The sequence below is a fragment of the Mastigoproctus giganteus genome, chromosome 12 (assembly GCF_048544385.1).
Source record: "Mastigoproctus giganteus isolate SK-2022 chromosome 12, ASM4854438v1, whole genome shotgun sequence".
Lineage (NCBI taxonomy): Eukaryota > Metazoa > Arthropoda > Arachnida > Uropygi > Thelyphonidae > Mastigoproctus > Mastigoproctus giganteus.
Genome location: NC_143586.1, coordinates 97,523,749 through 97,550,013, shown reverse-complemented (window position 1 = coordinate 97,550,013; position 26,265 = coordinate 97,523,749). Strand labels below are relative to the sequence as shown.

The window sequence follows — 26,265 nt, the reverse complement described above, 5'->3', positions numbered from 1 at the left end:
ATCCTATCCATAGTTTTGCCGATGATAGCACATTGCATTGCACTTTCCAGTTTGAGAAACCTTGCCCTGCTCAATCAGCTTCAACTTCTTGAATATCTGCTACCAATTCCTTAAATGCCAATCGCCAGGTAATTCTTCAGTGAGGCAAAGACAACTTTGTTGATTTCAATCCTTCTAAACTCACACAAAGGATTTCTTTGCTCCTATGCTTATCTTTGGTGACACTCCGATTTCTGGGTAAGATGATATATCTATTTTGGGATTACCCTGATTCTAATCTCTGTTGGTACAAGCACATTACAAATATTGTTTCCTCTGCATCTAAAAAAACTTTGTTTTCTCTTTCGCTGTCGGCGTTACTTTTCTTCCAAACAGCTGTTCACTCTGTATAAATTGCAAATCCACCCTACCATGGAATATTGTTCCCTCATCTGGGGTGGTGCCCCCAAAACCTCTCTCTCAGGCTTCTAGATCCCATTCAGAAGTGAGCAGTTAGATTAATCAATGATTCATCGTTAACAGTCCACTCGCTGTCTCATAGATGTACTGTTTCTGCTGCATGCCTTTTCTACAGATACTTCCATGGGCAAATTCTTCCGAATTGGTTTCTATAATTTTTGCTCTCTTTTTCAAAACCGTCCAAACACGTGCTGCCACCAGCCAACATTCATTTACAGTCCAACTTCAAATTCCCTGAACCAACTTTTCATCTTCCTCGTTTATTAATTCCAGAAGTTCAAGTCTAATGCCAACAAATATCTTCTTTTATCTTCTCAACCTCCAACCCATTCACAGTATTAAGTACTATAGGTTCTAATACCTCTCATGTTTGGGGTTTTGATAAAAAAAAAAAAAAAAAAAAATTAAATGCATTTTTTTTTTTTAATGAAAAATTTTAAATTGTTTTTTAAACTTATTTTAAAGTAAACAACAAAACATTTATTAATTTTTTACTAGGAAAAAAGAAAAACATTATTAGTGCAGCACTGCCATGTTGAAGACCAAGTTTAATATGTATATGTCAAGTTGTTTTAGGATCTTCTTTTACAATTTTCATTATGATTATATATTTTCAGAGTATTTATGAATTCTAATAACTGTTATTTCATTACTCTGTCATTTTAGTGTATAATAAAAAAGGAATGAGTGAATATCAGAAAAGTAAATATATATCTTTAAAAGAACTCTACATGTGGCTCTCATAGAATCACTTGATAATTGTGTTGAGAAACAAAATCATGGTTCTTTGAGTTGTTAAATTTATGCAATCCATGTTGCACCAAAAAATTACTTAGAGAAAAGGCATGGGGTGTGTGTGGGGGGGGGGAATGGGGAGAAGAGAGAAATAAAATTTCCTATAATAGTTTCATTATAATTAAGCAAATGAATAAATATTAATTAATGTCAAATAAACTCCCCAATATATTCACAATAACCATCTTACCAACATTAACAGGAGAATGGCCTTTCTTTGCACAAATTGTATCAGAAAGTTGCCCAGGAAGCTGCTGAGGTTGTGTGCTCTTTGTAATTGTAACGTTAGGTGCATTTGGCTGCAAAAATTAATATCTTTCTTAGTTTAAAATAAAAGAACAAGTGATAACAGTAGTAAATTATATCAAAAATTTTGAAAAGAAAATAAGCAAATTATATCAGGGTAATATACATGTAATAAAAAATTAAACATGGGAAATTGTATTACAAATTTTGTAAACATATTGTTTCTTATATTAATGCTTGTTTTCTTTTTTAACCTGTGTTTGTAGTTGGAAAAGATCTATTTATTAGAACAATACTTGTCCTTTTAGCAGTTCAAATTTTGTTGTTCATTACATATCCTGAGATATGAAGATAACATGAACTCTTCTGCTGATATTTGAATGCTGTACTACATTTTGTGAAATTCTTATGTTTAATCAACTACTTAGGTTCCTTCTTTTCACCAAAGTATGAATGTAGGAACAGTGCAACCGGAAGTGGAGTCCAATGTGTTAATCTGCTAAGCAGTAACCACAACTGTATAAATTATACCGCTTTCAAGTAAGTCAGTCAGCATGCTATTGCTGTGCTTTCTTTTAATGGATAAAGCTAGTTCTGCTGTTGTTATTTTGGTTTTTAGGAGCATTAGCAACGAAGGCCATATTGCTCCGGGATATGCGGTGGTCATTCCCTGACCTTTCCGCTTCTTCTGTATTTGGTAGTGACAGGCTCGAACCCCGGTCTAATCAAGAACCATGTGATACGCACTACTGCTCCTTCCCACCTGGCTACGGAGGCGTCCAATGGATAAAGCATTAGCATTAGCAGAAGCATATGATGCATGAAACCAAGCTTACAGCATTAGCCAAAAAAAAAAAATTCCCTATTTCACCTATCCATTCCTTCCAAAAGTTTGTCTAGTTCTGCCTTGAATTTACTTAAGCTGCCAACTTCCACAACAACAGATGGAAGTTTGTTCCATAAGTCAGCCACTCGCTGGTTAAAGACAAATTTCCGCACATCTATTCTACAACTGTCTTTCCTTAATTTGAATGTATGCCCTCTCAGATGCGTAATCTGAGCAAGAGGAAAAATCCCATCAGCATTGAGCTTGCTCAAACCATTCAAGGAATTATAAACCTCAATCAGAATACCTTGCAGGTGCCTAGAAGCTAGTTTTCTTTTTCTTGCTGACATGAACTAATTGATGGATGTTTGTTGTTTGTTATTTGGTTTTTAGGAGCATTAGCAACTAAGACCATATTGCTCTGGGAATATGCAGTAGTCATTTCCTGACCTTTCTGAATTCTCTGTATTTGGTGGCGACGGGCTCGAACTCCGGTCTAATCAAGAAGCATGTGCTACGCACTGCTGCTCTTTCCCACCTGGCTACGGAGGCGCCTCTAATTGATGGACAACAGGTGGAGACAGGTCTATGGTTATTTTCAGTATCTTGTGTTAATGGCATGTTATTGTATTATGAAAGCACATATCAGGCTAAATAATGTACTCATATTAGCAGCTGAAAAAAAAAAATCACGTGTTGTAATACCACTAGGGAACTGTTTACAGCTATACATATGATTTTTTTAAATTTTTTTTTTTATTTTTACAAACTACCTTTTAAAAGCATTGCTGAGTAGGTGAATTTTTAGATGTGTTAACCTGTTAAACAGTAAAAGTATTGTCTTCTCATGTTAATCCTGAATAAATTTGTAACTTTAATGAAAGTTACCTACAAAAATTCTTTATTTTCCTGTAAAGCATTTCTTTATAACTACACCAAAAATACCAAAGAGATGTCACAGCAAAATCAAAGTGTTGAAATCTAATGATTAATAAGCAGTAGAAAATTTATTTAAAATTACAGGAAAATTTATTTAAAAGTAACAGGGAAATTTATATTAAAAGTAACAGGGAAATTTATATTAAAAGTAACAGGGAAATTCTGAATAAATATACTCATGTATTACAATATGTATTACATGTGGCTGGTGGATAATGGACCTATTGACATTTTGTAGTAATACTACATATTATGTGCAGATGGATGAACAGGTGTACTTGTCTTCACAAACATTTTCTTTCCATATGTATGTAATAACTTGACTCTTAGTTGAATGAATTTTCACAAAACAGATGGATTTTCTAAAACAGCCAAATAGAAATATTTGGTTGTTTCAGAAAGATTTGTGAAGCCATCCTATTTTTCACTAAACCTGGACAAAGAAATCTGGTAATTATTATATCTTTATCTGCCCATCTGCATGCAAGAACCTGATTCCCAATGGATGAATTTTCATGAAATTTAATATTTAGCTCACTTAGATAGAAAGGTCTGCCAAGCCATTCTGAATGTCATTAAAATCAGACTAATAGAAATCTGGAAATTATTATTTCTTTGCCTGTCTCTTATGTAATAACTAAACCCTCTCTCGTGTGATAACTAAACCCTCTCTCGTGTGATAACTAAACCGTCATATTTCCATGAAATATTATATTTGGCTCTATCTCTTCTATTGAATTTACCCAAATTTCATTAAACCAGACAAACAGAAATTTTACAATAATTATTATTATTATTAATATTACTGGCAAATGATACAAGGAAACTAATAAAATAGCATCATCGAAAAAAAAAAAAAAAAAACACCATCTATTAATTCCTATCAATATTATGCCTAATTCTTCTTTAAATTTATTCTAAAAGCAAATTTTCACACATCTGACTTGCAGCTATCCCTTTTCAAATTAAGTTTATGTACTCTTGTGTGCACTGTCAGAAAGAGTTACAACCATCATCACTGTGTTTCCTCAATCCATTTAAAGTCTTAAACTCTTCAATCAGGTTGCTCAATAAGTGTCTAATTTCTGGATGCTGCAATTTGCACAAGCAAAATATTTTGTGGTAACAGCATTCTTTTGTGTTCTTGACTAATCTGGTTCCTGTTCTCTGCACCTATTCCCACATACACGCGCACGCACCTTTCTTAATATGAGAGTTCCAGACCTGTATACAGCACTCAAGATGGGACCTAACCACTGCCTTATACAATGGGATAATCACTTCCTTGTCCCTGATGGCAAAGTTCCAGTATATCATTGCTCAGAGAACTTCATATCTGACTGCACAACTACCCCCCCAGGTACAGGACAATGAAATTTTTCATTATCCACTACCCTGGCTGTGTAGTGGATAATGAAAAATGAATAACACACAGTTTGTATGTTAAACTGGGATTCATCATCAGCCATTTTCAATCCACTGCAGGATGAAGGCCTCTCCAGCAATTTTCCAGTTCCTTCTGTTTTGAGTACTGGCCATCCATTTACTACCCAAAAACTCATGAATTTCATCTATCCATCTCCGACTTTGTCTTCCAGGTTTTCTTCTAGCTCCTCTTGGGTACCATTCTGCTATTTTCTTAGTCCATCTGTCATCATGTCTTCGAGCTATGTGTCCTGACCAAGACCATTTTAGTTCTTTAGTTTTGATAAGAATGACCTTTACTTGAGTTTGCTGACTAATCCATGTGTTTCTCTTCTTATCTAACAGTCTGATTCCCAATATAACGTGTTCCATTCTATGCTGTGTAGTTCTCAGCTTCTCTTCCATTCTTTTGGTGAGTGCCCAAGTTTCACTTCCATAAGTCATGGTGGGGAGTATACATTGATTCATTATTTTAGTTTCAGACAAACTGGGATATTGCTCTTCAGTATGTGACTTTATTTCCTGAATGCTATCCATCCAAAATTTATTCTTCTCTTGACTTCCAGCCATTTATCATTATTACAGCTAATAACTTGTCCCAGATAAGTATATGACTCCACCTTTTCAATTACTGATCCTTCAATCATTATTTCCCTTTCTGTGGCATACTTGTTCATCATTACTTTTGTTTTAGCCATATTCATCTTTAGTCTAAAATCCTTACTAACTGTGCATAACTGATTAAGATTTTCCTCTAATTCTTTGGGATCGTGGCTTATGACCACAATGTCATCTGCAAATCGTAAATGCAAATCGTAATTTAGGTACTCTCCATTCACATTGACTCCTTTCTGCGACCAGTCTAATCTTCTGAAAGCTTCATCAAGGGCAGAAGTAAACAACTTCGGAGATATTGTGTCTCCTTGTCGAACTCCTTTCTCGATTTTAAATTTGCTACTGTCTTTGTCTAGTCTAATAAAGGAGGTAGCATTCTCATATATTTTCTTCAAAATCATAATATATGGGGTATCTATGCCTTGTCTTTCCAGTGCCTGAAACATTGCCTTATGCTGTATGGAGTCAAATGCCTTTTCATAATCCACAAATCCCAGTCATAATGGGGTTTTATATTCATTTGCCTTCTCCATTAGCTGTGACATTACACGAAGGTGATCCATAGTTGAGAATCCTGCCCTAAAGCCAGTTTGCTCTTTCGGTTGATTCTCATCAAGTATTCTTTCTAATCTGTTAGTAATGACCCTTGTGAACAACTTGTAGATGTGGGATAACAAGCTAATTTGTCTATAATTTTCAATTTCTGATTTATATCGTTTCTTATGCAGCAAAACTATAATTGCATTATTCCACTCCTTAGGGGTGTCACACCTTTTCTAATGTATTTTGTGAAGAGCCTTACTAGTTTTTGTGTCATGTCTCTTCCTCCCAATTTTAAAAACTCTACAGTAACATCTTCCCCCGGAGCTTTCCGATTCTTCATTTTCTTCAACTCAGGAAGGATATCAGGTATGTTGTAGGTGTTACTAATTTGTGATCCATCTTTCCCACTGCTGGCATCATTCCCTCGCTCGTTGTATAACTCTTTATAGTAGTTTTCTGGTATTTGAATTATGCCTTCTCTGCTATTCATAAGTACACCATTGCTATTTTTTAGTATCATTAGCTGTGATATTATGTGAAGGTGATCCATACAAAGGGTACTAGGAAAGCTTTGCAATATGACGCAACAATGAATCACAGGAAGCTGCTTGTTACTGCATGTTGAGACATGTTCATACGTGCATAGTAGCCGCCGCGCCAAGTCGATGGGCTCAGTTATTCATTAGTAGTGAGAGTGTAAAGTGCTTACGATGGCATCGTGGTCACGAAATGATATAAGGACAGTTTTGCGGTATAATTTCGTGCGTGGTTTAACCATAGACCAGTGCTTAGAAGAAATGACTCTTGCACTAGATGATGATTGTCCACATCGTACAATGATATTCAGGTGGTACAGAGAATTCCAAAGGGGAAATTTCACTCGGGATGATTCTGAGAGGCCGGGAAGGCCACGAACGTCAGTTACGGAGGAAAACGTTACTGCTGTGAGGAAAATGCTTGACGAAAACAGGCGAGTGACCTACCAACAGATAGAGGATACTTTGGGCCTAAATGCACCAGCAATTCGTTCGATTCTGCAAGATCATTTGCACGTGAAGAAACTTTGTTCTCTCTGGGTGCCGCATCAACTGACTGAAGAGCAGATGACACGAAGTATGACTTGGTGCCGGGAGATGTTAAAAAAGTTTGATAAGGGACAATCTCGGTATGTGAACAACATCGTGACAAGTGACGAGACTTGGCTGTACTATTACGATCTGCCAACCAAGGCTCAAAACAAAGTTTGGGTCTTTGATGATGACGACACACCCATAATTGTCAGAAAATCCCGATCTGTAAAGAAGAAAATGATAGCTGTATTTTTCAAATCGAGTGGAATTGTGGAACGTGTCGTTTTGGACATGCAGAAGACAGTCACAGCTAAGTGGTATACTGAACAATGCCTGCCTAAAGTCATTGGATCTATGAAGAACCTGGGGCCAAAGTCAAGAATGGACATCTGGTACCTCCATCACGAAAATGCTCCAGCTCACCGCACCAAAGCCTGCACCGAATATTTGACCACGACAGGACTGAAACTTCTCGAGCACCCATCCATACAGTCCAGACTTTGCTCCCTGCGACTTTGCACTGTTCCCGCATGTGAAAATGAAGCTAAAAGGGAGACGGTTTTCCAGTGATGAGGACCTTCTACGGGCGTGGGAACAACGAGTGTGCTTTACTCCCTAGTGAAACTTGGCAGAACTGGTTTAAAGATTGGTTTCGGAAGATGGAGAGGTGTATTGAATGTAGAGGAAATTACTTTGAAAAAATTAAATAAACAAAGCTGTATTGCAAAACTTTCCTAGTACCCTTTATAGTTGAGAATCCTGTCCTAAAGCCAGTTTGCTCTTTCGACTGATTCTCATCAAGTATTCTTTCTAATCTGTTAACAATGATCCTTGTAAACAACTTGTAGATGTGGGATAACAATCTAATTAACCTATAATTTCCAATTTCTGATTTATCTCCTTTCTTATGCAGCAAAACTATGATTGCATTATTCCACTCCTTAGTCACACCTTTTCTAATGCATTCTGTGAAGAGTCTTGCCAGTTTTTGTGTTATGTCATTTCCTCCCAATTTTAACAACTCTACAGAAACTCCCCGGGGCTTTCCGATTCTTCATTTTCTTCAATGCATGTTCTACCTCATCAGGAAGAATATCGGGTATGTTGTATGTGTTGCTACTTTGCAATCCATCTTCCCCGCTGCTGGTATCATTCCCTCGCTCCTTGTATAATTCTCTATAGTAGTCTTCTGCTATTTGAATTATGCCTTCTCTGCTGTTTATAAGTACACCATCGCTATTCTTCAGTTTCAGTATCATTTGCCTTTCTGTATTACTGCTCATGGCTGCTGATTTAAATCCTTTGTTTTCCCTTAATGCTTGTTCTATTTTTCTTGTGTTAAATCTTCTTATGTCCTCTCTGAGTCTCTTTCTAATGGCTTTGCATAACTCAGTATACTCAATTTTCTCCCTGTAATATTCCTCGTCAATATCTTGGTCCTGAGCAGTATACAGAAGCTCAAACTTGTTCTTAAGTTTCAGTACATACTGCTTTTTCTCCTCCTCTGTTATCTCAAAGACCTTTGTATTATTTACTCGAGTCATTTATTTACTTTCCTTTCCTACATCTATATCAAGTGTACATCTTACCATTCTGTGATCACTTCCAACATTTACCTTATTCAGGATGGTAACATCATTCACAATATATCTTCTGTTAGTGAGGATGAAGTCGATTTCATTAGTTGTTAATCCATTTGGACTCTTCCATGTCCACTTTCTGTTCACCCTTTTCTTGAAAAAAGTGTTCATTACTGACAGTCCTTGAGATTCTGCAAATTCCACAAGTCTTTCACCTCTTTTATTTCTTTCACCAATTCCAAAATTTCCTATAGTTCCTCTTTCTGTGCTGTTTTGCCTTTTTCCAACCTTAGCATTGAAGTCCACAATAATAATAGTGTAGTGGGTTTTTCTGCTCATCTAGAAGACTCAATTTCGGTGTACATTTCTTCAACCTCTTCATCATCATGGCTCGATGTTGGTGCATAAATCATTATAATCTTTAGCTTGTACCTCTTACAAATCTTGAGTATCAGTCTTGACACCCTTGGTGATGTACTTTTGAATTCCAAAATGTTGTTTTTAAAATCTTTATGGACCAGAATTACTACCTATTTATAGTACTTTTTATTCCTACATTTTAAAATTCAGTTGTCACATCTCAGCCTATCTGCCTAATTTTTCTAATAATTGCAGCAATATGCCTTGATTCCTTTCATTAATCACACTGCCCGCTTTTGTATGACATGCAAACTTAGAAATTATCATGATATATTAATGAAGGCATATCATGATATGCCTTCATTAATATGATTAATAAATACTGTAAACACTAAGGGGTCCAGGCAGTGAACCCTGACTGACTCCGTTAATAAATTTGGTCAAAAAGAGCAATGCCCACTGATAATTACTCAGTCTTCTAACATTGAACCATCCCTTGTTCCATAGCCGTAACTTGGCTTTAATGCCACCATTCAAATTTATATAGCAGTTGTTTATGGGCAAATGTATCAAAAGCTTTTCTGAAATTTAAGTATATGATGTCAAAATTATTTATTTGTATCTAGTTCCTTTTGTTACTGTGTCATAGTATCCAATCAGATTGGTCAGACAAGAATGCCTTTTGAAAAATCCACGATGTTATCTCAATATAACTGCATTCCTGTATAGATGGTCCTACATTACTTCTTTAACCAGAAACTTCATTATTTTTCTTAGAGCAGAAGTTAAGGTCTGTAATTACTCGTTTCACCCTCTGATCCCCTTTGTGAATTGGGAATACATTTGCATATCTCCAGTCCAGAGAAACTTCCCTGAAATGAAGGAGGCTATCAGAATTATGGCTAAAGATTTGCTTACCTCTTCTGCTGCCTCCATTAATATATCTGGATAGATCCCATCCACCCCAGGTGAATTTTTTTACTGTTAGCTTATATCCTATTCTGTGGTTTCATAGGTCTACTGTGACTAATTCAACAGTGGCGGGCATACACAGGCATTGCAGGTGTGGGTTTTTTTTTGTTTTTTTTTATTATTGTCAACTAACTCTATAAGCATGCTTTCCAGCAACATCTGCTACTACTAATACTAATTACTCAACCAATATATATATATTTTTAAGTTACCACAAAATCATTCATCTTCCTGTTAGAATTTGATACACTTCTAGCAGCTCCATTCCTAAGAAATTCCTCATGAGTGAATGTAGGTGGAAAATAACGATTCAAGTTTGTCATAAATCTGAACAAGATCATCGACAGCTAAACCAATCATATCCAGTGAACCAATGTGATTCATCCCTTTCATTCTAGTGTTTATGTAATTAAAGAAGTCTTTGTTGCTAATCTTTGCATACATTGCCAGACTCCACATAATCCGGCTTAGTTTCCCTAACATGCCTGTGACTTGACTGCAAACTAGTTTATATTTATTGTATGTATCTGTATCACCTAATAATTTGAGCATAATTGCATTTCTCTTTTCTGCTACAAGTCTCATCAGTTCATGTGACATCTCACTTTTTTTAATGGGGGGGGGGGGAAACGAAGGGTATTGAAACCTATGGTACTTAGTACTGTGTGGGATGAAGGTTAAGAAGAGAGACGATACTTGTTGACATTAGATGTGAATTTCTGTAGATTGTAATTGTCAGCAAATACCCATGAAGGAAGATTGTTCCAGAAAACAGAAGTTCAGGGGATGATTGAGGAAGAAGAAAATTTGGTTCTGCAAGCTTGAAGTTTTATGTTAAATGGAAGCTGGCTGGCACACAGCAGAAACAGAACATCTACGACACAGGGAGTGGAGAAACTTTGTAAGAGACGGGTCATTAATTCAAAGGAGATCAGTCATTTGAACATGACTCATCTCCTTTGAATGGAGTTTAGAAGCGAGAGAGAGAGAGAGAGAGAGCTTGTTTAAAAGAAAAGTAATGCCAATAGTGAAAGAAAAAATTTACTTTTTTAGATGCAGAAAATGCAGTATTTGTGATGTGCTTATGCCAAGAGAGATTAGAAGTCAAGGTAATTGCTAACAGAGTTATGTGATCTTGTCTAGAGCTCAAAGTGTCACTGAAGATAAAGACAGGGTTTTATAACTTCAGTCATATATCTCTTATATATAAGATATGAGATATAAAGCTTTAGAATGACTGAAATTAACTAAGTTATCATTTTCTCCATTAGAGAACTATAGATATCAGCAGGTAGTTCTGGTGATCTCCAGGTAGTTAACCTGGAGATTCCAGGTAATTCTGCTGATCTCCAAGTAGATTACCGTGCACAGATAGATTTAAGCAGTTGAAGCTGTTTGTGCAGAGTAAGATTTCTCAAACTGGAAGATGGACTGCAATGTGTTATTGTCAGTAAAACTATGCATAAGATTTCCAGCCAGAGGAAGATCATTAATACACAAGAGGAAAAGAGTGAAAAAAGAACTGAAATCTGGGAAATCACCAAAATTAGTGAAAACTTGAAGATACAGCGGCATTCCTACAGCTACAGAGAGTGGTGAGAAAAATGAATACCTAATTGCAAAATCACTTAGCAGTCTATAAGATGGGAGCATGTTGATGAAAAACAAGCTTTTATCGATCTTGGTAAAGCTCCTCCTACCATTCCCAGTACACTCCACCCAATGCCTCCTGTGGTCTTCCATCAAAAGGATGTCAGGGAATTTTGAACAATCTTGATGAGAAGAAAGCTCTGGGTTCTGATGGTATTTCTCCATTTGTCCTCAAAACTTGTGCTCCTGAGCTTGCTCACTACTGTGTTTCCTTTCACTTGGAAATTTGCTCATATCCATCCAGTTTTAAAAGTGTGACAAATCCCTCCCAGCCAATTATCTTATGATCATCCCACTGCACTTAATTCTACTCTTTTAAAAGTACAGGCACTCCGCTACTTACGTACAAAGCACAAAGCTGTTGTTATGTTTGGTCATAAGAATAAATTTTGAAAATATTCATGATATTTTTCTAAAGCAGATTTCTGGAGGTCACTACCATAAAACAATAAAAACAATTAACAGTTTACAGTTTATTGGGCTTTTCTGTTAGTGCAATCTATTAAAAACGGGTAGTAAACTCGATCTTACTGCATTTGCGATGATACTGATAGCTGGAATTCTGTGGAATTTTACGTTATTATGGCGAAATGTGCTTCCCCTTCACTGAAATCTTCAATCATATAAAAAACATAAATAAATTTTCAGAATCTTCTCTTCATATCTATTTTTTTGAGCTTCGTAAAGTTGTTACTCCGTATCTCACTTGCACATATCGTGTTAGTTACAATTTGTGCGTGCTATTCTTTCTTACTGATTTCTTATTTTCTTCCTGTTTTAAATTTTACAACCAAAAAAAAGTCAGTGAACAGAAATATCAATTAGTTACACTATTAATTAAGCTATGAACATAAGCATAAATTTATTTTTATTTTGCTAACCTTTGGAAAATATTCTTCTGATTTTCATGCATCATTTAATTTTGTTAATTGGAGGAAGTAAAGTGTAAATTTGTGCTCTATATCTTTACTTTTATAGCGTGTGAATAATAATCCTCCTAATTTCCTCCTTATTAGAATAGCCGTATAATACAATTAAAATTCAATTGACAAATGTGATCACAATGACCAGCGCTTACTACATATCGACGGAGCAATATGGCCTTAATTGCTAATGCTCCTAAAAACCAAATAACAACAACAACAACTATATATCGTATAGTGAATGGTATTTTATTTTGGAGAGTCCATCGTAAAGTAATTTGATCATAGATTATTTTAAATTACATATCGTATTTAGATTAAATTAGTTTTGAATAAATACTGTACTTTACATTATTATTTATTGTATGTTTTTTCAGCCTCATTTAACTCGGTTACAAATCGTTAAATGCTATACATGAAGTTTATTGGGGGTTATAAGCTCAGTGCTTTGTAGTGTACTATACTGTACTTTTTCTCTTGTGTATAAGTAATACACAAGAGAAAAAGACTGGAAATGCTATCCATAATTTTGCTAATGATGGCACATTACATTTCACCTTCTAGTTTGAGAAACCTTACCTTGCACCAACAGCTTGAACTTCTCAAAATTTGAATACCAATTCCAAAACAATTGCTGACCTCTAATAGGGCAAAGATAACTTAGCTAATTTCAATCCTGTCTTATATCACACAAAAAGGACTCTTCGGCACATATGATTCAATGTCATTCAGATTTGGAGACAAGATCATATATCTCTATTAGGGATTATCTTAACTTATAATCTATCTCTCTCTCTCTCTCTCTCTCTCTCTCTCTCTTAGCATAAGCACATCGCAAATATTGCTTCCTATGCATCCAAAAAAACTGGGTTTTCTCTTTTGCTTTCCACTCAAATCCACCCTACCACAGAATATTATTTCCATATCTAGGACAGTGTCCCCATAACCTCTCTGATTTCTAGATTCCATTCAAAAGAGGGCAGTTAGGTTAATTAAAGAACCATCTCTTACAAAGTCGCTCCGTCTGTCTCATAGATGTTTCGTTTCTACTGCATACCTTTTCCATAGATACTTCCATGAGCACTGTTCTGAATTGGCTACTATAAGTCCCCTTCTCCCTTCCAAACTAGTCCGAACACATGTTGCACCACTCATCATCCTTCTGCCGTCCAATTTCTAACTCACAAAACCAACTTTTCTTCTTCCTTATTTATTCCTTCGACTTCTGTTTGCTGGAACAATCTTCTTTCACACGCATTTCCTGAAACCAACAATGTCCAATCTCGACATGTTTTAAAATAATGAAATCTTTTGATATGGTGTGCGCACAGGAAGAATATATCCAGTTCTTTGACAATTACTCCTGCCCAGACTCCCTTCAGTCACTATCTAGCAGAGTAGAAACAGCAAGATTGTATACTAGCTAATCTGGATGACTCCTAGAGAGTTAACAGGCTCGGTCTGGTGGACTATATAGCAGCTGGCCCATGAAAACCAATTAAGTACCCACAAAAGGTAAGGAATATTGGATCTCACCATGATGACCATCATAACCAAAAAGGCACATTCATACTGCATGATGGAAGAGATGAGGGTTTCTGGAGACTAAACTTCAAGCCTCCAATTAGCAAAGTGGTGATATTACACTGATTTAATGGAGCTGTCTACCTATTATTGTCTGATGAAACAGACAGGTGGGATTCCTCTCTGTGTGTGGTGTGGACACCACACCTTGTCCCCTGCTTATGTTGGTTCGCACCAACATAAGCATACTAGGTGCAGTGTTTTAGAATTTGAAAGCCTCCCGGGAGGTACACCCAATGTACTACTAACAGTTCCATCATTTTGAAGGTGCAAGCTGAGGATCTGGTTATCACAGAATGACCAGACTTCGGTAAAATTTGGTCCACTTGATTTACGAGTGTCACCTGAATATCAGTTCCACCAGTGTTTTACATTCTCGGGTAGCAAGCACAGAGAAAGAATATCTGTGACAAACCTTAACGAATGGCTTTAGGTCTAAAAGGCTTAGTAGCTTCTAGATTACATATTCTCCATTTAGAATTTGCTGTTGGAAACATCATCAACTGGTGTGAAAACTGTCTGAGATCACTGTAGTCACCTTTATGAAAGCAAGAACCCTTCCCTTTGTTCTTGACAGATATATCTTTAAGTAAATTTCAAATAAATACAGTGTAATCACTGCTATTATTGGGTCTTTTATCTGCATATTCATAATGCATGATGAATCACTGCTGATAATCAGATCAAGAGTACTTCTCTCTCTCTCTCTCTCTCTCTCTCATATTTTTTTTTAATTCACTTAATTAAAACAATCATCAAATAAACCCACAAAAGTCTTGCTACTGTGTGAGTGATCAACCCAAACGGTCATTCAATATCTGGAAAGGTATAGTCCCTAATTCTAAGACATTTTGATTTACTGACAATTCTATATATCTGTACTGTTTTTTGTTATACTCAGCACAGTCATTAGGCCTATAACATACTCCTACTTGTAATTCTGTTTTCCCAGTCCTTATATTACACTTAACTGACTTAACATTGTACTGGCCACCCATGTCCACTGGATGCACTGCCTTAGATTTTATGGTCTTCTTAACTAAGATCATAACCCCACCCCTTGTGTTCTGTTTGCCTTCTTTACACATTGTACTCCCCGTATTCAAATTCTGAATCTCTTATATCTGAGTGACATGTGTCCAATATCTCCACAATATCTGCATGGTGACTTGACAAGTACTTTAAATTCATCAAATTTATTTACTATACTCCTAATTTAGTACATGTAAATATTCATGTACACTCAGCTCCTTGACATAACATAACCCTGATAATTCCTCTCACACAAAAACACACAACTCAGACTTCTTCCAGTCACTAACTGGCAGAGCAGAGACAGTGAAATCATACATTAGCTAATCAAAATGTCTCTTAGGGAGTTATCAATAAGTTCAGTCCCATGGATTATCTCACAACTAGACTGCAAAAACTGTTTTAAAGCTGTACCCTTAAAATGTAAGAAATGCTGGAACTCAACCATGATGCCAATCACAACTTCAAATGACTTGTTATGTGATAGAAGACATGTGGGACTTCCAGAGCATTGCTATGGAGACTAAAAATGGGTTTCATCACTTCAAGCCTCCAATAAGCAGAGTGGTGGTACTGCACTGGGTGACGAGAGCCATCAACCACTTACCACTGTTTAGTGACCTACTGAGTCAGCCATTACTCTGTGTGATGTAGCCATTACTCTGTGTGATGTAGCCATTACACCTCAGCTCCTTCTTACGTTGGTAGTCACTTCCAGTATATTGAGTAAACTGTTCATAATCTTGCACATGGGGATATAACCAGGTTACTAACACTTGCATAATTGTAGATTCAAGTACAGGTTCTGGTTGTCACAGAGCAACGACTGTTGAAATCAAGCCCATCTGATTCACAAGTGGGATCTGAATATCACTTCAATCAGCATTTTAGACTCCAAGGTGGCAGCTCTAGCTAGGAGAGCTGGAATAATGTCTGTGACCTTAGTGAACTTCTTACATAGACTGAAAATCCTATGCACAGTTTTGCTGATGACGGCACACTACATTCTACTACCTTCCAGAGTAGCCTTGCTCTACACAAGGGGTTGGCAACCTGCAGCTCGGGAGCCGCATGTGGCTCTTTGAGCATGTAACTGTAGCTCTAACTTTTAGACCACATGAAGCACAATTTGAAATGGAGTTAGGACTTAAAAATCAAGGACATGTAGAGTGCAAGACTAAAATGCCTTAAAACTGAAATTCGATATTTGGAGAGGCAAAAGGCTGCCCTTGCAATTCTACACAAATGGACGATGATAAATGAGTTGAAAAAGCAAGAACAAATTGTGTTCAATGTGTGAAGTAACTTACCAGACACTTATACAAATTTGAAAATATTTGCATTTGCATTTGGACTTCTCTCAGTTTTTGGTTCGACGAATTTCTGCAGGCAAATATTTTCGAACATGAACTATATAAAAATAAACCATCTGAATCTCTCAGCATGTTTAAAGATGAAAATTACAGCATAATTGCCTGATGTTGAGAGACTCAATCAAGAAGTTCAGCAGCAACAGTGCCATTAATTCGTACCTAATTGGATGTTTGTTACTTTTTTTTTTTTCAGTATTAATAAATAATATTACAATATATATATATATATATATATTTTTTTTTTTTTTTTTTTAATATAACACCTTCCCACTCTATTCCATTTCTTAAAAAAAACTCTCCCACCCCTCCTCTTCCCAGCTTGAGCTGAGGTGCAGTTCTTCAAATTCTCTCTTTTTTTTTATTAGATCAAAAATAGCTCTTTACTCGAAAAAGGTTGCTGACCCCTGCTCTACACAAACAGCTTCAACTTCTCAAGTACCCACTACATTAAATGCTGATCTCCAATCAACATTTAAGGTAGTATAGCATTTAACTTCAACACTTGTAAAACAGTCCTGCGTTTCTTGCAGGAACTTCTCTCCTAAGCTCAACTTCAATAATACTAAGTTATCTATATGAGATCTTTACTTTCTAAGTCATTAGATCTCTAATGATCTAAGTTATCTTTAATGGGGATTGGCCAACTTCTAATTTCTTGTCATAAGCACATAAAATCATTGCATACTTTGCTTCAAAAAAATAGGTCTTATTTTTTGCTCTCAGCATTACTCTTCCACTAAAAAGATACTTGACACTATCCAAAAAATGGACAATCAGGTTATTTAATGACACTTCTTTTACAAACTCTCTCTCTCACACATTGAATGTCTGTCACACAGACATTCTGCTGCTTGCTTTTTTCCATTTTGAATATAAGTAGGCATTTACTATGTATATCAATTTTTGTACTCAAGAAACAAGTTATAAACCGCATCTATACCTAAACCAACGAAAGAACACCAAGCTGCCATTCACACGGGAATGTGGAAATGTATAATCAAATTCAAATGAGCTTCCAAAATATAAAACATTGCTTATACCCTAAGTTGGTTGGTGCTTTTCAACAGCGAGTCATATTTATGGCAAGATAAACTTTAAGCCTAAACAAACAAGACTTTAAATGCCCTTGTGGCATCAGGAAGGCTCTTTGCACATACATTTGTATGACCATTAAGCAGATAAAAGGATTCTAATATATTTTCTTTAAAAATTTTTCTAATAGATTTTCTTGCTGAGGCATAAGTTCTATTGAAGACAAGTTAACGATACATTTATAGCGTTAATTTGTCTGAGCAAGAAAAAGGTTTTCTAATAGGTTTTCTTGCTGAGAAAGAAAGAAAGAAAGAAAACCTATTAGGATTAAATTATAGTTTACTCCCATATTTCTCACCAAAAAAATAATTAATAAAGACATCACACAACAAAATAAAGATGTAATCATTCAACAACTTCATGAGGTTATAAATAATACAAATACTGTTGTCTGATGACCTCACAGGCTCCCAAACAGCAAGTACTAACCCTCACTTCATAAAAATAACGATATCATTATTGAGCGTGTCGATAATGGTGACACAGTCGTAGTTTAAAATAAAACCGAATATTTTAGTAAGCGTTGCGATATTATCTAATACACTTAAACTTATGTGGAAACTTCAGTCTGTTCTTTGGTAACCTTGTTAACAGATACAATGAAAAACTTGCACTCTACTAGACCAGCCACTTCTCTTGTTTTTCAGAACGTTACACTAATTCTTGTATTTCTTAACTGTGATTCTTTGTATCAAGGTTTAACAAGGTGTACCTTGGAACAAAGACTCACCCAACATGTTGCTTTGTTTGCAGCTAATCATCTCTGAACATCTGAGCTTTCTTAGCACTCCATTATTTGCAAACATTTATTCACCTTTGAAAACGGCCTAATAATTGACATACAACAGTTTGTACGTCCGATGCAAAAAAAAAAAAATAAATAAATAATATATATCCAGCTGTCACAAATTTTTAAATTGCAGTAGAGGTACAAGGCTACACCCAATTTTGGAGTCAGTAGTTTTGAAGCATGACAAATGCTGGCAGAAATCCAATATGCATGCCACATACCAACACCAATCACCTGATCTGGCCTAGTAAGTGATTGAATATGCTCGCGATCATGTATGCGCTCTCCCAGTCATCTGAGCACGCACAGCCTATTTAGTTTAATTAATTCCATTCCTAACGTTATTTTATGTTATGTTTGCATTTCTGTACGTATGTACCTTTCTTGCTGAGGAATGGGTTCATTACCCCGAAAGCTTCTTAGTCATATTAAAAACTTATTAAATTTATTTTAGTTACCGCTTCAACTGGCTCTACTGTATTTTCTTCTTCTAAACCATGGAAGCCAGTGCCACAGACCCATTTTCTTTTATTCGTTCATATTATGGCCTTCATGCATATAGTACTTGTGTTGAACTTCAGAAGTCCTTCATTTCATTAGACCAGAACAAGCAACATTTACACTTTGTGCACAGATGCAAATCACATCGCATCATTCCCAAAGGCTTCCATTATAAAGCTCCCTTCAATCACAATCATATGAAACGTGCCTGCTTGCTTCAACTTCGGTCTCCAAAAAGTATGGATTGGTTAACTACACCTCAAATTACAGAGAGATAGCTTCAACAAATCCACTCATGCAGGAACTAAGAGGTTTGATCTTCCCATCAGTTCAATTCTTAATCGTTGTTTCCATCACATTCTGACACCACACTTTTGCCAACTCTGATATGCACATCCACAAATCTATAAACTGGTTGGTTTCTATTCTCAGTGTGATTTTTTTCAGTAATGCACCTTCAATAGTGCATTTACAAATTCTTGATAATGCCTTGATCCATTGGCTGTAGTTTAGACAAGGTATTCAGAGGGAAGAAAACAAGCTTCACACTTGTAAATTTCGAAATTACGAGTGAGGGTGGTTGAGGGTAGTTGTCGACAATCAATGCAATTTTTCTGTTTTCTTTTGTCATCTTTCTGTCGAAATTTAAAATCCGCTGTTCGAAAATTTCACTTATCATCCAAGATTTTTTGTTGTAGTTGTAACCCAATGCTAACAACTTTACTCCTTTGAAACACTGGGTTGTTTACTTTTGCCTATTACCAAAAAGCATTAGTTTTTCACTACCATCCATATTTTCACCAACCAAGACTAATTCTCTCTCGACTATTTTTATCACCTAAACATTTATGACCTTTAAAAGTCAGTATCTTGTTTGGAAAACATTTAAAAAATAGACCTGTTTTATCAACTTTGAATATGTCTTTGGGATTGTAGTCCTGCTTAATGTTTTCAAAAACTTCTTTCCAATGGGTACATTCTTCTTTGACTACAACTCCGCTTTTATCCGAAATAACTTTTTCGAGTAAGCCATAGCTCTTTTTAAATTTGTCCATCCCACCAGAAGTGGCTTGGAATGTTTTATGCCACAGAAAATATGCGCACTACATAGCCTTTTCTTTTATTAATGGCTATGATATCGGCATGTTTTGGTCTTGAATAAACTTCATCCACTTAAAAATGGCTTCATTTACATCTTCATACAGACATAATTGTTAATCGATTATGTCTGTATAGTCGATAATCGATTTCAGAACTGACACACTACTGGCAGGGATACCAAAGTTAAAAGCGATTTCTTTTTTTTTTTTAAATGTCCCATTCTACGCTATTAAAGCACTTCCACTTTTTCCACTACATGCAAGGATTTCCTGTTAGACACTGTAAGGTTACTTGCACGGCAGCTAAAACAAAACTGATTTAGGGACCACTTGTACCTACCATGTAAACAGAGCCAGGAGAAATTTAGTGAAAGTGTGGATTACTTATTTCTGCCAAACAAAATATGTGAATTTCCGGGATTAAGGAAAATAACTCTCTCCTAATTTTCTAATAGGGTGCTTACAGAAGAAAACAGTTTGACCAGAATGCCAATGTCCATGTTCGGAATATGTCCTAATCTTTGCCAATGGCTGTGGATACATTGTTAGCAGCTGGCCGGTGCAACTTCTTGATACAGTAGAGGCAGTTGAATAGGTTTTACAGGTACCACTAAATTGTGGAATGTTTTAACTCTTAATTCGTACTCACAAGAATTAATCCCTTTAGCTCTTCTTTTTTTTTTTTTTTTTGGTAGTAGTTGTTGGCGCATAGGCTTCTGTGGCCATAATGCACCTCCCAAACTTTTTGCAGTACTTTGATCCAAGCCCGAGGCGGGAATCGAACCCACGACCTTTGGATTGCCAGGCAGGCACTTTACCCACCCGGCTAGCCCGGTCGGCATTTTAGCTCTTCTTTCTTAATCCTTTTAGCTCTTAATTTGTGCTTTCTGCAGCATTAGCTCTATTTCTTAAAAGACAGAGATGTGAACAATGCATACCAAGGTCTCTGGAAATCAGTTCATTATATGGAAATTTTCTTCGTTATAAGAAAACTATTTTCAATGTAATGACCAAGGGGATATAAAAAATCTGCTAAATGGAAGTTCGTTAAGGAGAGTTCCAGCTGCATATATAAAAAAAAAAAAAAAGATATTACAGTAAAATCTCGTTAATACAAAGTACTTATACGAAGTACTTATATAAACTGATACAAAGTTCATATGAAGCATATACCATTCCACTGCGAAAGGATAGGCTTTTCTATGTAAATATATTCTTTTATTACAAAATTCAGTTAGTATGTATTACAAAGTTCTTTTTCACCTTGTGAGAAATAAATATTGCAATTTTGTACATTTAATACAAACCTTGACAGAGCTGTCCGATTATTGCTGCTATTATTGCCTCTGGACACCCGGCTCCCTATGTCCCGAAGAATGGCATCGACTTATTATAAATTAGTTTTGTGTAAACAAAAGCAGTTTATGGTAGCTACAACGTCAAGTGCACTCTGAAAAACATCTTTCTGAAGGATGAGTTGTTAAATTAATAAAGGAATAAAAAGTTTTTCTAAGTTGTTTTTACATGCACTACCTCGCTCTCCAAGGGAATAAGGTCAGTTGAAATCATTACCCCAGTTCAAAGTCTTTTTACTACCAAATTTAATACAACAATACAGCAATCTAATACAGCAATCTAATACAGCAATCAACATATACAGCAATCTAATTTTTGTGTCATTTTATCTGAGTTGATGGTCTTTTTTGGAACTTGTGTCTTTAAATTAATTTAAAATTTGTTTATATTAAATCTTATCTAGCAGTGTTATGGTGACAAAATGTAAACTGACGGAATTAAATCTAGAAATTAAACTAACAATTATGCAAGAGACTGATAGGATGGAAAGAAGCAAAACACATTGCAAAGAAATACAACATCCCTTTACCTACTTTATTAACAATACAGAAAAACCGAAAAAGACTTGAAGTGTGGGACACTGGAGCAGCGATGAAAAACAGGAAACGAATTTGTGGTGCAAACCACGAGCAGCTTGAAACAAAACTTTTCAACCAACAAATACGTGCATCTAATTTGCCAATAATCAGGTCCGATTTTGCAAGGAAAGACAAATTATCTAGCTCAGCAACAAGGAATTAGCGACTTCAAATACAGCAGTGGCTGGCTCCAAAGATTCAAAGACAAGAATAACTTGGTTTCACAAAATGTTTGTGGTGAGGCTGGATTAGTCGACAAAGAAAAGGCTGCAGACTGGTGTGTTCCGTACGGTCCATTCTTGAAAAATCTGAGGCAAAGGATATTTTTAATCTCGATGAGACAGGTTTATTTTATAATTTGCTGTTCGAGGAGAGTCTTGTCATGGTGGAAAATTTAGTAAAAAAGACTCACTGTTCTGTTATGCTACAATTCAGATGGCAATAAGGCGCCTCCATAGCCAGGTGAGGAGCAGCAGCAGTGCGTAGCACACGCTTCTTGATTTGACCGGGGTTCGAGCCCGTCACACCAAATACAGAGGATGTGGAAAGGTCAGGGAATGACCACCGCATATCCCGGAGCAATATGGCCTTAGTTGCTAATGCTCCTAAAAACCAAATAACAAACAAACAAACAAACAGATGGCAGTACAAAACTACATCAACTTGTGATTGCCAAGTTTTTCAACCCAAAATGTTTTAAAGCAATTAACCAACTTTCCTGTATTCGGGCAATAGAAGTGCTTGGCTTACACTCAAAATTTTTCAGTCTTGGTTATCTAAAGTGGACAGAAGAATGGCTTCAGAAAATAGGAACATATTGATGATTCTAGATTATTGTACAGCACATTCTGCGAGATACTTAAGTTGACAAATACAGGGCTTTGTTTTCACTCCCTAGTACCACCAGTTTAATGCAACCACTGGAATGCAACCAAGGTTTAATGCAACCAAGGCATTATTTATAACCTCAAGAGAGCATAATAGAGCCTGATAAGGTACTTGATCCGCAACATAGGAGGGAACAATTTGCAGCCAAATTGGAATGTCTTGGATGCTATCCGTAATCTTGTTATTGCTTGGGACAGTATTGCATCAAGTGTCAACTGCTTCAGAAAGAGTGGCTTTGGAGAGAATATCAGTGAAAAACATGGTCCAGCAGACGAATGTGATAGCAACATTGAGGAATGGAGGAATTTGAAGGAGCATATGGATTTTGTTGGTGAATTTGAAGAGTTTGTGATGGTGGATAATGAAGTTGCTACCACTGCAATGAGCTGCTGAGCACCAAACGATACAATGATGTTTTTGTTACCAGTGACAGCGAAAGTGAAGAAGCGCACAGACTACCATCTAAAAAAGTTGGCCAAAATGTACTGAACATAATAGAGAATGTGTTGGCCTGCACTAATATTGATAAAGAAACAAATATTGCATTTGTTAATGTCTGTGATGTAGTTAAAAATGCATATAGGACAAAAACTGTGCAAACAACATTGGATTCTTTCTTTAAATTAGATTAATTTATTAAAAAGTTAATGGCTTGTATGTCTCCTTTTATATTAAGATTGTAATTCTTTTTACTGTTATACTAAAATATTGTACATATCAAAATTTATACTGTACAAAATTTTCATTTCCGTTAATTGCTTTTTTTTATTTTATCTTACAAATAAAATAAAATCTTTAAAAAATATGTTATTCCTATTACTGTATTGTTAGACGAGGCTTTTGTTTTTATTTTATTAATTTAAATTAATTTAATTTTGTTATTATTATTATTATTATTTATTATTGGTCTTAGATATACAATATGTACCAAAAAAAAACAAAAAAAAAACGTACAATTTTGGGTACCGCGTTACTACAAACCTCGTTATTACAAAACGTGAAAGTTTAGGTCCCTTGAACTTTGTATTAATGAGATTCGACTGCAGCTATCTTATCTTTTTGTAATGGGCTACCCAGTTACAAAAATGAAATTAATAATGGAAAGTTTGTGTGTTAATAAACCTCACAAGGGATTACACAGTTAATTTTAGTAGGAGTAAATGTGTAACTGTGCAGTAAATATGCAACAGTTGATAATGAAAAAGCTATAGCACTTTTCATTATCAACCAACTTAAAGGGTAAACTGATGCAAGGAAACCAAGCTTGTTCCAAATCTTCATATTTGCTTACATAAAATTTTAAGTCTCCTCGTTTCATCCAGGTGTCTGTTCAACTCTTTCTTAAATTTTACAAATACAGTTCTATAAGTTTAAGTGGTAATTTATTCCTGTATTACAATAATTTCAGAGAATTTTTATATATCCAGTCTACAATTAATCTTTCCTAATTTGAATTCATGGCATCCAGTTTTCAAGGCCTGCAAAGAAAAAAGATAATTCCATCAAGCCTTTAAAATACATAAACACATCAATCAAGCTCTACACCAGATGATCTTTCTTTTTTCTCTAAATCACTCTCACTCTCCCCAATCTAGGGATGCCTCTTTATAAGAATAATTTTGATGCTCTTTATTGCACCTCATCTATCAGATCCACAAACATCAGTGATTCTCAGTCAGAGTGCTGCAAGCTTCTTAAAGGAGTGCCTTGAATGACAATAGTTTTAGAATCACTGACGTATACAATTTTCTAGATGTGAGAAGCCTAACCGAGGTGTTGTTAGAAAAATTCCTATATATCAGAGATAAAACACCAAGTGCTGCCCTAGCAACCTGTCCACATTGTTGAGGAAACTTTTAAAATGAATTGCAGTTAATCACAGGAGTAACTGTGCAGGCAGTTGATAAAGAAAGAGAGGTAGTTTCATTATCACAGGAGTAAGTATGTTGCTTACCAAGCAACAAGATAATCCAGAATTATTATTATTATACAAGAATAGAACTAGAGCTTCTTACCTGAGATTCTGGGATCCCACATGTTTTATTGATTTTTTTAATTCTGGGTATTAAAAAAATATTGCAGGAAATTTCCCAGGAACATTAAATTGTTTTAAATTCTGAATTTGATAGCATAAGTTTAACGTAAAACTAGACAGCGAAACACGAAGCACTGTATTAAAAATTTTTAGCTGAGTATAGCATTATCAATTAATCAGTTAAATTTATTAATCTTATTAAATTTCATTGTTAATTAAATTGTACTTAAACGGAATCATGACACAGAACAGAGCAGCAAAGGCAACGAGAACAAAGTAGTGGTAGTACTGTGGCGGGTAGCAAATCGCCAACACATCACAGTTTAAAAAAAATGCGTGAAATGTTTACAGATGTTTTATGAACAGGACATGATCTAGCCAAGAAGGGTGTGTGTGTGTGTGTGCGCGCGCTAGGTGCAGAGATGGTGAAGAAATCAGGCACCAACTCAGTATACTGATGGGTGTCTATGAGTTTGAGGTGTAGGGTAGATAACCTAAAAGAAATTAATGAGGGGCCCATCAAGCTCTCAGCTGCCCAACTCAATGCCAGAGCTCACTCCTGTGCATCAGGAAATACAGCGGCAATTTTCAAGGCATAATGCACTGGTCCCACAGAAGTTAGTTATTGTCGGTGACTATTGTCGGGGAGAGGGGTAATATACTGTGTAAAAAGGATAGGTGGAATAGAACCAAGGTATGTCTGCCAAAGGCAAAAGTTGATAGTGTTGTAGACCAGATATCATTTTTTAAGAGCACAAAGGTTGATATTGTTGTACACATTGGCATTAATGACATTAAGAGTACGAAATCTGCAGACTTACTCAATAAGTACAGGTCAATGTTGAAAAAAAATTGAGTTACAGTTAAAATTGAAAATGTCGGCAATTCTACTCAGACACGGTAGCAGGCAGTACATGATAAAAGCCTTGTCAATCAATTCGACCCTGGAGAGATTGCACAAGGCTCATGTGGTAGAATTTTTACCGGCGAGGTCTGTGCTCATTGACAAAAGAGAATGCTTCTATAGGGATGGGGTACACTTAAATAGAAAGGGTACAAGAATATTTACTAATGCTATCGAGGCAGTGTTAAGTGGCTTGGAAAACTGCTAGCATGAGGGGAGCAGGTTAACAGTAGCCGCAGGCAGGGGCCTTCTACTGTAATAAGCAGTAGCCTAGAGAGCAAGTTGCTGAGGATTTCGAGAGCTGCTGGTAGTCATCATGGAACAAGTAAATACATGGGCTGTGTTAGGATAATTAAGAATAAAGACAGGTGTATATATACTTCCATGTACACAAATGCTAGAAGTATAGTAAATATATTTGATGAATTTGAAGTCCTGACCAAGACATCAAAGGTAGATGTGTGAACCAACGTAAGCAGGGGTCGACTGGATCTCTTCCATCATGCAGTATGATCGATGACTTTTGAGGTTATGATGAACGTCGTGGCGAGATCCAATATTCCTTACATTTCGAGGGTTCAGCTCTAAAACGGTGTTCGCAGGACGGCCGCTAGTTAGTACACCAGACC

The 26,265-nt window shown here is 36.0% G+C and overlaps 1 protein-coding gene across 2 annotated transcripts in view; it reads right to left on the bottom strand.

The window, feature by feature from the left end:
- LOC150077291 (mediator of RNA polymerase II transcription subunit 25-like) overlaps positions 1–26,265 on the bottom strand; it is a 763,048-nt gene that overhangs the window by 502,070 nt on the left and 234,713 nt on the right. For both annotated transcript variants that reach the window (XM_090386696.1, XM_090386697.1), the window contains exon 11: positions 1,445–1,553. In XM_090386696.1, coding sequence (XP_090242822.1) covers positions 1,445–1,553 — 109 coding nt within the window. The remainder of the gene's footprint in view (positions 1–1,444; positions 1,554–26,265) is intronic.